The sequence below is a fragment of the Mus musculus genome, chromosome 15 (assembly GCF_000001635.26).
Source record: "Mus musculus strain C57BL/6J chromosome 15, GRCm38.p6 C57BL/6J".
NCBI classification, from domain to species: domain Eukaryota; kingdom Metazoa; phylum Chordata; class Mammalia; order Rodentia; family Muridae; genus Mus; species Mus musculus.
The window spans coordinates 10,337,499-10,349,536 of record NC_000081.6 but is presented as its reverse complement, the minus strand read 5'-3'; the positions used below and the strand labels follow the sequence as shown (position 1 = coordinate 10,349,536).

At 38.6% G+C, this 12,038-nt stretch overlaps 1 protein-coding gene across 5 annotated transcripts in view; it reads right to left on the bottom strand.

Annotated features, from left to right (window-relative positions):
• Positions 1-346: 346 nt before the first annotated feature.
• Positions 347-12,038, bottom strand: part of Prlr (prolactin receptor) — a 171,953-nt gene continuing 160,261 nt past the window's right edge. Inside the window, exons 10-11 of one of the 5 annotated variants that reach the window (XR_383824.3) lie at positions 7,513-7,763; positions 3,048-3,127 (exon numbers count right to left, since the gene is read on the bottom strand). Coding sequence is in view for 4 of the 5 variants with exons in the window: in XM_030248425.1 (XP_030104285.1) it covers positions 3,035-3,127 (93 nt within the window). In the remaining variant the exon portion in view is untranslated. Of the gene's footprint in view, positions 3,128-3,596; positions 3,880-7,512; positions 7,764-12,038 lie in introns of those variants that run through there. The other 4 variants (XM_030248425.1, NM_001253781.1, XM_006520038.1 and 1 more) reach the window with 4 other exon arrangements.

Below are 12,038 nucleotides of genomic sequence, written 5' to 3'. Positions count from 1 at the left end.
AATCCTACAACCTGGGAAGCTAAGTTTGGAAGAGCACACATTTAAGGCCACTCTAGGATGTACAGTGAATTAAGGCTAGATTATGTAACTTCACGAGGCCTTGTTTCTTAATAAAAATAAAAGGGGTTGGGGGTGTAGCTAGGTGGTAGAGTGCTTGTCTAGCATATTTGTGGACCTGAGTTCAATCCCAGAATTACAACAAATGAAAAAATGGAGTGGTAGAGAAAATACATGAACAACAGGGTAAGAGACATTCATTGAGAAGAGGAGGGTGCTGAAAAGCTGCAGAAAGCCCTGGATATGCTTAGATCCTTTCAGTTGCTCGAATGGATCAAGGAGTTGACAGTTATGGAGTTGGTGTGATTTATTTTTTTAATATCCTTAATTTCATACATTTTTATTCATCAGTCCCATTGCCATCTAACTCTAAGCTCTACAGACAATGATCAATATATTTATAGATCTTTTTGTGGGCATGTATAATGTTTGGAATGAGTGTATTTTCACATAATAGCAACAACATTTTTGTTGTTATTTGTTGTGCTCAGAGTCAATTCCAGGGCATTGGAGCAGACTAGACAAAAGATATATGACTTACCTACACTTTCAGCTCAGGAGCATTTTTGATTTATGTACATGTATGAGATGTGAAATATTTGTCTTTATTTTATTCCAATCCAGAACCATCATATAATGATTAAACCAGCTGCCTAAGAGACCATGCCTTCCAGGTTTCTGCCATTCAAAAACAGATTTCAATGTGTGTGTGTGTGTGTGTGTGTGTGTGTGTGTGTTTTATAGCAGTACCAATAGGAGATACACTGACAAACACAATGAAAATTAGAGAGGATGAAAAGGTGGGGTGGATGGTTTCACAATCCACAGTCTTGCAGGAAGTGCTGTGGTAAGTTTCCCCTGTTCTTGTGCTCTTGTTGAGTATTCAGTGAGGAATATGTACACAGGGAATGACACTGTGGTCAGTAAGAAAATCTTTATTTAAAGAGGTCTAAGAGGATCAATATGGAAGACAGAGGCTTCTTGTGTCCTTTCTATTTTATGTCATCTCACCTATAATTTGCAGGCTTAGAATGCTCTCTCTTCTCCAAATGTTTTCTCAGCATTGGTTTGAACAAGACATTATTGATCCCTTCCTGAGCCTTCTTCAAGTTCTTGTTTGTTAGTTATATCATCCTACAGCCTCACAGTAAAGACATCTTACTGTTTTGGAGGGTATCTTCAGTTTTCTTGTTAAAATGTTGACATTTTTATTTATGTGTATGTGTGTAATGTGTGCAGATGCCCATGGAGGTCAGAAGAGGGTGTTGGATTCCTTGAAGCTGGAATTATAGGCAATTGTAAATTGCCCTACATGGGTGCTGGGAACTGAACTCTGGTCCTCTGGAAGAATAGCAAACATTCTTAATCCATGAAATCTTTCCAGCCTTGAAGGGTATTTTATCATGAGAGACTGTGTCAGAGTCACTTACCAAGCTGAAGAGGCAGGCTACCATCTGTGAGAGCTGTCTTGTCTATCTTTCCCTAGCTTCTCAGCTCAGCCTCCACACTTTCCCTTGGGCTTCATTTCTTATGTCCAACTTGCTCCTAACAAAAAAACGCAATTGTCTCTGACTGATCTTTCAATAATACCCAAGAAATGACTTTTTACCCGAGAATGCCTCCAGGAAGCAATGGTACAAGGTAAAGACGAATTGCTATAAATTCAATATAAATTGTGATCTCTTGCTGGGATCCCAGGCCCATTGTGTTTCCAGGGCTGTAGGGAGCATCTATGTGATGTGGTTGACCAAGTGCTTCAGGATGATACATCAACGAGGGCAGTGGACACAAAGCCTTTCTCAGCACAGCGTTGGCAATGTTGTTATTGGATTGTGGAAGCATTAGGTTTTGACTCCCACAAAGTCTGGCTTATGCTCTTCAGCTCATCCGCACCACTGGTTTTACCTTTGAGACACTAGAAGCTACAATCATCATGACTGGGATTTTTTGGGCAGTTGTTAAGATTTGAGCTTTTGTGAAGCACTGGGTATGAGGAGTTTTCCAGAGTGGGAAGCTAAATAGTACATTTTGAATAATTTGTGCGGAAGTGAGTGATTGTGACTTCTTTTTATTTAAAGGGACAGGGTGGGGTGTTATTCTGATGATTATAAAATGTGGTTTCTTAAGTAGAGAGATGAGTGAAGGCACACTCAAGCCCAGAGAAGCGTGAAGCGAGTGGGAGGGAGACAATCTTCCGCTAGTAACTGCCAGCGATCACTTGTGGCTTTGGTACACAGAGCGGGGTGGCAGAAGAGAAGTTACCAGTCAGTTACTTATTGAGATGGCTGCTATCAGGAAGGAACTGATGTCTCAGCAGCCACCAGAGAGAATGTTTACAGAAAATTTCTAGAGCAGAACAAATAGAGAGAAAGAGTGCTTCCATGGGTGAAACACTTCAGTGGCTTCTGAGACCCTCTGGAGAGCAGGGTCTGGCTAAGAATAGGGAAAGCTAAAGCTTCAGAAAACCCACACTGCAGTTACAGTTGTGAACAGACAGAGCCTTGTAAACTGAAAAATAAACTCCTCTTTGTGTGTTTGTGTGTGTGTGTGTGTGTATGTATGTATGAGAGAGAGAGAAAGAGAGAGAGACAGGTAGAGAGAGAGAGAGAGAGAGAGAGAGAGAGGACATAAAGACACAGAGGAACAGAAGCATGCAGAGGAACAGAGAGTGACACACAGAGACAGAGAGACACACAGAGACAGAGAGAGACACATGGAGACAGAGCTATCACCATGTGAAATTGGGGGAACAAGGTGGCAGAAGGCTGAGGCTGAGCTAAAAGAAAGCAAACATGAGCTGCTCCAAAACCACAATTAACACTGATCTCATTTGTCACTGAGCAAAATTTAAAGTCTAACCAGGCAGGCATCCTTGAGACTAGATTATTGGCACTGGGAAAATTCTGTCTTGTTCTCAGCATTTGGCCACGATGGTGGTGGAACCCATTTTGAGAGGCTCATATTTGAGTCTGCTGCTTCAGTAGTCAAGTTCCCCTTCATTGTCCAGTTTTTGGAATCGTCCAGGAAGGGCCAGGCGTGGATCCACCTTGTATTTGCTTGGAGAGCCAGTCTAATTATAGGAGAGAGACCGAGTCAGAACCATGCGGGGGAGCTCCTTTCAGTGGGAAGTCAGTAGGAGTCACAGGGTCACTGTTTCTCATTGAGGTCCACCAATCAATGATGCTAACTACCAGGGCTCCACAAAGGGGGATAAGTGATTGTCTATGGGAATGTAGTTAGCTGGAAGTCAGAGACCTAAGGACAGGATACGGTAGTGCTCTGTCGGTGCTGGTTTTCTCACCCGTGGGGCTTACTCTCCTCAAAGGCAGACAATTAAGTGGTAGAAACTAGGAATAACTGGCCAATGGCTTGTGGTTCACCTCAGTCTTGTGTCTGGGAAACTGGATATATGAGAGTAACTGCAGCTGGCTCCGCCCATAAGCCACACCCAGACATAGAAATTACAATGCAAAAATAACAAGTGATATCAAAAATAAGTCAGCAGGGCTCCTTGAAAGAGGGAAAAATTCCACAGTAACTGATTTTAAGGGTATTTTTTATAGCCCCACATGGAAAAGAATGATAAGAATCATCAACAAATCTAAAGAAGACATAAATCCACACCCAGATGAACTAGCAAGATAGGAATAAACTGCCAAGCAAAATGAGGAGGGTGACCATACACGTGAAAGAATTCAACAAGGAGCTTGAAAATAGAAAGACAAATTGAAATTTCAGCAGTGAAAATATTCATAAATCACATAAAAACTCAGTTGTTGGAATCTTCACCAGGGAAGTCAACTGGAGAATAGAACACCAGAGCTGAAAGACAGAAAGATATAAATGTTCAGATGATAATAAGGAAAATGAAGGAAGTAAAAATAGAGACTGCACGAGTTCCCAGCCACCATTCAAAGTCTGAATGTGTGGGTCATAGAGAGAGAAGAAGGAGACGAGGGGAGCAGGTGCAAACTAAAGAAGCAGGAAACATTTTAAAGAAAATGACAGAAGAGAGTTCCTCAAATCTTGGATAGGACATGGGCATCTAGGTAGGAGAGGCTATGAGAATCCGGGACACGTGGATTTATATGTAAAACTGCTCTCTCCTGAAGCCTTCCATAGTCTTTTCTCAGTCTCTGTCTTTAGTGATTTGACCATAATTCAACACGGTTCTTCTGCTCATCTTTATTTCTGGTTCTTTCACAACCATGAGAATATAGGAAAGACGGAATCTCATTAGAAGAGTAGATAATGAAGAGAGAAAGGGGTCAAATATCACGAAATAATCAACAAATGGCAGGAATTAGTATGTATCCTCCAGTGATAACTCGGATGTTAATGGTGTCTTGTTTCTAATTAAAAGATCCAGACTAGTGTATTTGATTAAAAAAAAAAAACCCAAACAATCCCTCTCCAAACAGTAGAGAAAAATTATTAGATTGTCTGCTACTTGCTAGATGTCTACTTAATTTGCAAGGAAAAACACAGCTTAAAAGTAAAAGTATAGAAAAGATGTCTCTAGTCAATAGAAACTGCAAAAACATTGAAGGAGTATCTGCACCCACTCATTTCTAACAAAACCTTTAACACACACACATATATATGTAAACATACACACACACACACACACACACACATATATGATGATGGCTATATAATTTCCAAGTCTGGTACTTATGTTTGTTTTGTCTCCTCGGATATTAGTTTTTATCTCAGCACTTTAGCATCCTTTGTGATTCTTTCTGATGAAAGCTGTGCAGGATGTGAGATTTTCTGTTAGCCTAGTTAGAAATGGGGCTCTATGGAATGTTTTCCATAGTTCAGGAATTAGAGTATTAAATTTTCTTGAGTGTGTTTGGTATTTGAATTGATTTTGATAGTGTTACCACTATGTACTCTGGCCTTTAATTCATGATCCCTTTGCCTCAGCCTCCCAGTGCTACATACTACCTTTGCCTTTGGGCCCCTGCTGCCATTGGCTTTCCCTCAGAATTTTAGAAAAATCATTTACTATCTTAGTTAGTGTGAGTGTGGGTGGCTGGGTGGGCACATGTATGTCACTCATGAGGAGGTCAAAGGACAACTTTCAGGAGTCAGTGCTCTTCCCTTCAGGGCATCAAATTCAGGTCATCCAGCAATTGCTACCTATTGAGCTAACTCTACAGCCTGGCATCTCTTTTAACTATAGAGGTGTAGGTGAGCACAGTAGTCCTAGACTCTGATGATTCTACTTCAATCTTTCAGTAGCTGCTTATCTCTGGACTGTGTCTTCACAGTTACTCTTCTGATAGAATTACGTAAGAAACAACAACAGCAACAACAATAACAATAACAGCACAAACAATAAAGAACTCCTGCCTGTTCCCTTTTCCACCTTCAGTCTAGTATTTGAAGCTCTTTTTTTGTTCTTGTTACTTGCTCTTTTTTGTTGTTTTCTACCTTAACTGCTTCAGAAGACGAGAGAATACTAAGAATGCCCAGCATTTATTTATAATTATAAAACACACACACACACACACACACACACACACACACACACACACACACACACAAATTATAAGGCTTTGGCAAAGCCAGTCTCCCTGGAGAATGGATCCCTGCTAAAGTGAAGACTTTTAAGTATATTTCTGCATTTGTTTTTGAAGTCACAGCAACATGGTGATATTAACCCTGGTGATCCAGGGATGTTCTTATAGATAAGACAAATGAAAGTTTAGGAATCACCCTAATGGTGGATGGCAGAGATTTCTCCTTACATGTTAGTCCATACCCAGCCTCCAGTAGTCTGCCAACACTATCTCAATGTTCCTGCTAGTCATGGTCCCAGTGACTTCTGCTCCAGGAGAGGTCTTGGTTGTACTGTTAGGATTCAACTGTCTCTCTAAGTTCCAGGATGACAATTCACTTTGCAACTTTACTTCTCTGCTGGATTCAAGGGAAGCAATCAGTTCCAGTTTGCCCGGCTTGTTACTTCAGGGATAAGCGTGACAATTTCTATGCTGGAGACATGCCTTATTTAATATGTCCTTCTCTACCGCTTGTGGACACAGAATTGTGTGTGCTTAATTTTTTTCTCCCTTTGAACAAATCTTTGAAGAAAGGTTCCTAGGTCCATGAATATGTTCATTTTAAATGCATGCCAACAAGATACAACCAATTTATGGTCTAACTGATATTTTATAAAACTATTTTTCAAGATGTTTCTCACTTGACTTCTTTAGGATGAAGGAATATCTATTGAATCTGAAAAATGGGAAGATGAGGAGAGAGAATCCATCTAGAAAAACTTCTCCTTCACCCTAACAGTTACCTGGGGTATCAAGTCCAAACCTTGCCCAAGGTTCATTCTAGAACATCAGCTAAATAGAGCTGCCTCTGAGTAATGAGAAGTATAGGAAACAACTGCTTTGAATCACTCTCTTCCCCTTCACTGGAGGTAGATAAGGCAGACTTTCCACAACTACACACCAAGATCAGAGAAGAACTTCTCTAGCAAGACAACTAGTAAATGGGGGTGGGGGTGCCAATCTGTGTTCTCCTTCCATCTGAAGCTATTTCCAAAATAGGGAATTCCCAAGCTGCAGAGTGAGTTTTATCAGGTTGGGAAGTTTGAGAATTTCTTCTTGAAAACAAAAGCTGGACAACCATCATCACTGCGTGTAAAGGAAGATTGGCACACAGGCCTACCACTTGTCAATTGGTTAAGTTCTGAGTGCAAATTAATTTTGCCAATATCAGAGCAAGGTCTGTAAGAGTTACTCAGGGTAAATGTTAGCATTCCCTAGATATCCTTTACATCTCCAGGTCTCAGGGCCTGTGGAAGGGGAATGGGAGGAGAATGCTATTTGGGGAAAGTTTTGGTAAAGTAAAAGTCACATAGAACCTTATATGCATTCCGTTTCTTTACTAATGGCTATGAAGAATGGTTTGTACAGGATGGCGAGACTGATTAAAACTTGTGAGGAGGAGTCCCTAAGTGGAGGTGTGGCTTGGTAGCAGTAACTACTAGTTCCATGCAATACTGATTTCTTGAAAAGTAGCACAAAGTGCAAAGACATTTGGATAACTCCTATCAGAACGATTCAACTTGCTGTTTCTAAAAAAGCCACACTGCAGAGACCTGGGACAGAGAGGTGACTTGGTTTTCCTATTGAACTCCAGTACCCAAGAGCACACAGAGTAAACTCTGCCTAGCACAGTGTCTGATACACAATGCTCATTCAAAAACAAAATCAAAAACAAAAACAAAAAAAAAAAAAACAAGGGGGAAGGGTATGGGGGACTTTTGGGATAGCATTGGAAATGTAAATGAAGAAAATACCTAATAAAAAAATAATAAAAAAACACAAAACCTTCCTTTTTATTATTATTAGTTCTACTTGGTATTAAAAAAATGTGCTTTGTTCTGACATATGTATCACTGTGTTTTGTGAATATTTGGCCATCCATACTCACTCTTCCTTCCCGCTTCTGTTGGTTCTGGCTTCTGCTTTCCCATGGACATCCCTGCATGAGAAGCTATAAACTGCTTGTTAAAGTGTAATTCAGAGGTGGCTGTGGTCGAGTGGGTAATTTCAGTGAAGAAGGTTTGGACTCACAAGGACATCTTACAATTTCTCCTTTGGAAAAAGACATGGCAGAAACCTTTCTGAGGACTGGTCCCTCTCTTAGTAGACATAATTTTCAAGTTGCTCTTTGTTGTGAACCTGCCAATCAAAGCACAATGATTTCCTCCAATCATTCAAAATTTCTAAGAACTTGATCACTCACTCTTCTGTTTCTGCGTGGCAAGGGGTGGTGGTGGTGGTGGTGGTGGTGGGGCTGTCCCTAAACTTGGAGCCCGCACATATAGTGAATTGTCTCACAAGGATCTTTACTTAATATCTGTTCCTATAATGATTATTACAGAATTGGTCTCATCCATATAATTCAGAATTCAAAAGATAAAATAAAGGAAAAATACATTAAATGAGAAAAGAAAACTGATCTCCTAAAGAACAGGGCACAAAACAACAACAACAACAACAACAACAACAACAACAACAACAACAACAGCAACAACAAACCAAGCCCCTGAATAAAAACAAAACTCAAAACAAAAAACTAACTAACCAACCAACCAACCAACCAACCAGCCAAACACCAACCAACCTCAATTGGAAGTGGTAAACAGAACCCTAGCTATGCATTCATAAGATGGAGCAACAAAAAGAGGAGATTAAATTCACTATCCAAGAGAAAGTAACAATGTTAGTATCATAAAAAGTAGATGTTATGGTAAAGGGAAACATTGGAGATTGAAGGGATCAAAATTAACAATGCAGTGGTTTTCAACCTGTGGGTTATGACCCCCCAAAGCTGTTGCACTTCAGACATCCTATGTATCAGATATTTATGTTATGATTCATAACCATAACAACATCACTACTGAAGTATCAATGAAATAATTTTGTTGTGAGGGGTCACCACAGCATGAGGAACTTTATTAAAAGGCCACAGCATTAGGCATGTGGAAACTACTATACTCAAAGGGCTGAAAATTTAAGCCAATATGCACTTAACTTACAGATAGTAAAGCAAAAAATGATAGAACCTCAGGAAGAAGGATTCTTTAAACCACAATATTAATTTATCTGTGATCACCTCAAAACATTGTATATCTTAAGGAGCAAAATGATCAATCTCACAAGTACAAAAACTTTAATTTTTAAAAGAAAATTATATCTAATAAAACTGCCAAAGTACACGATGAACAAGTGATGTTTTCTCAAGAATACAATTGTAAATTAGCCCTAACATATTTTCGGAACAGTTTTACTATAATAATCTACTCCTTAATTAATGGAGAAAAACTCACCTGTTCATATAAATTATCAAAGAGATTTCATTAATGTAACCAAGGGTATGTATAAATGCTACCCTATAGAATACCACTTAACAGCAAACTTTTAGCCACATTCTTTTTGAAAGTAGGGAGCTAGGAAAAAGGCCTTTCACATATGCTTACTTTCACAAATATAGTAATATTGGAAACCTTATTCCAAAGAACAGATCGTGAAGAGAATTAAGAAGTGTGAAGGACTGGAGAGCAAAAGTAAAGTTGTTTTCTAGGGATATAATTGGAAAAAATAGAAAATTTAAGAAAACCTACAAATAAGAACTAATGGAGTTCAGTTAAGTTGCAATGCAACATATAAATAAAATTTTTTTTAAATGAATGTTTTTAGCTAGCAGTAACTGTTTAGAATAGGACGTTTTCCCTCAAAAGGTGCCAATGCCAATAGCAACAAAACTTGCCAGGTACCTAGAAACGAGTTTCATACAACAAGAAGCACAAATGCTCATGAGGAATGGTGTAAAACTTTCCTGAAGGGTAATAAACAAAGGTATGCAAACAAAGGGCAGTGCAAACTAAGCAACGGGCCATGCTCACAGCAAGGAACACTGTTCCAAACTTGCAGCTTCTCTTGGAACTAATGTACAACCTTAACACAAGACAGTTTTGTTTCTAGCACAATAGGAGATGTGTAGGATCATCTCAAGTTTACATGATGAAGAACTGAATGAATGGAATATTGTGTGGAAGGGGTACAGTGATGTGAGAATTGTTTGTTGGATATTCAGATTTTGTATGAGAAATAGGAATAACATCAGAGAGCCAGGGCAGGAATTGAGAGAAGCACAAATTATGATCTGTCAAAATTCAGGATACAGTAAAAGAAACATATAATACAAGCAGAAATCAATGAATTGTTCAGATATGACATGGATTTATCAGTGAAAGGGATATTAAAGTAATAATAATAATAATTCATTTTATATTCATCAAATTATCAAAAAAGAGAACATCTGCCAATACTAGATGGCTATATGTGGTGAGGAATGGAGGCTTCTACATGGATGGGGCAGGTGTATTGGTGCAAATACCCTGGAGACAACAATTTGTCAGTATCTAGGGATTATAAAAATATGCTTTTTATATCACCCTATACATTTATATTATGGAGAAACTCTCCAAACTCTAAAGTTGCATCCAGCAAATAGAACCAATAAATGGAAGCTACTGATACCTCAAAATACCAAATGAGAAACAAACCAAAATCAAAGTAGAGTGATATATGTCTATAGCCACCTCAAGTAGCAAGAAGTTGAGCCTTATAAATATAAAAATCCATAAATTTGAATGATGAAACATATCAGTTACTGAAACATGGATATGAAGTAAATGTATTTTTTTAAGACAGGAAGCATATACAACAGCTTCAATATTGAGGGTGATATTAAATGAAGAAGTAAAGAATTTAGTTTTGAAGAATATGCATGCTAGCTTCTGTGATGTTCATTGGTTATGAAACAAGTAAGGGAAAATACTGATACTGAGAACATTTGATGTTTGTAAATAGGCATTTGCTACATTTTCTATGCAATTTCCCGGTACTTTGTGAAACTCTTTATTCAATAAAAACATGGTCAAACTATAAGTAAAATTTTAAGTGGAGATGGAGGGTGATTCTAGTTTGGAGGAAGTTGGCACAGAAAAGATCAGCCCTGCCACTTAGGTTTCATGGTTTCACAATCTGACTGCAACTTGGATTTGGAATTTCTTCTGTTGATTGTTCTTGGTTGTTCCCAGGAGAAGCTCCAAGAAACTTTTGGGCGCTTTCAGTCATGTTTGCATTTTCAAGACTTGAATTTGGCAAATGAAGAAAGACAAGGAACACAAGGGCCGTGGACGGAGAGGCAGAGCTCAGCCTGTGTGGAAGCATGAGTCAGATTTGATTTAGAATTAGAAGGAAAATAGAAGGTGTTGAAAGCTGAGTGCAATTTTTGTCTTTAGAAAAACATGCCATGGATGAATGGCCAAAGATAAAATGTTTTAGCATGTGCCTCAGTATCTTAGTTCCAGAAAGCTTTGGAATGTCATTTTTCCCTTCCACCAAACCAAACCAAACCAAATCAAACCAAATCAAACCAAACCAAACCAAACCAACCAAACCAAACCAAACCAAACCAAACCAAACCAAACCAAACCAAACCAAACCAAACCAAACCAAATCAACAGGTTTTAATAAAGTTTGTTAAAGAAAGAGCTTGCTTCTAGTTTTTCATATAATAAGTGGTGTAAGTATGCACTAGGAAACAGCTTATTAAAATAAATTTAAATTAAACACTGCTACCATTTTAAAAATGCTGCCTCTGAGAAAGTATTGGGATCCCATGAATACCAGTTCAGCAACAGTGCAGTATCACGTAAAATGAAACTACCAGCAATGTCATTTAAGGTTACCTTCTAAGTTTCATAAGAAGTAAACACCACTCCAAACATGTACTATGGCATTTACAACTTTTTTCTAAACATACTTATGAAATTCCTGTTTTTTCTTCCACTCCTATTCAATAGCCAACCTCCCACTGGTATTTTGGCTATGTTCTAGACTTAAAAGTATTTTATAAAACTCATAAAACAATATAAACCTTAAGTCAGTTTGTAAAGAACACATTTTAATATGAACCTGGTCATTAAAAGAGAATGTTTAATGCTCCCAGGGTTGGCTGCTGTTGTGCAGTATGGTTTGGGAGGTGCTTACCATAAGAGTCATAATTTTAGTTGTTAAGAATTCTGAATTACACAGCATCAGGAATTTGTTGGATTTTCCCTGAACACTTTAGGGGGACTATCAAATCTAGATGGAGATTTTCTTTCCATACTCTGTAAGGTCCCTGGAGAAGAGGAGAGGGTGGGCATGTTAACAGCCTTATGACCTTATTTCTTAATTCTACACACCAAGATGGAAGTTGCATCTCCCAGCTTCAAAATAGTGGGATGAGTGTGTAGACTCTATAGTGGAGGGAGACTATACACATGAGCCCTAGAATTAAAAGCAGATGGCTCTAATAGAAGTACAGCAAAGTCAGTGCTCCTTTGCCCAAAGCCAAGCTGTATAAACTGATAATCACTGTGAGAAAGAATATGTTAATTC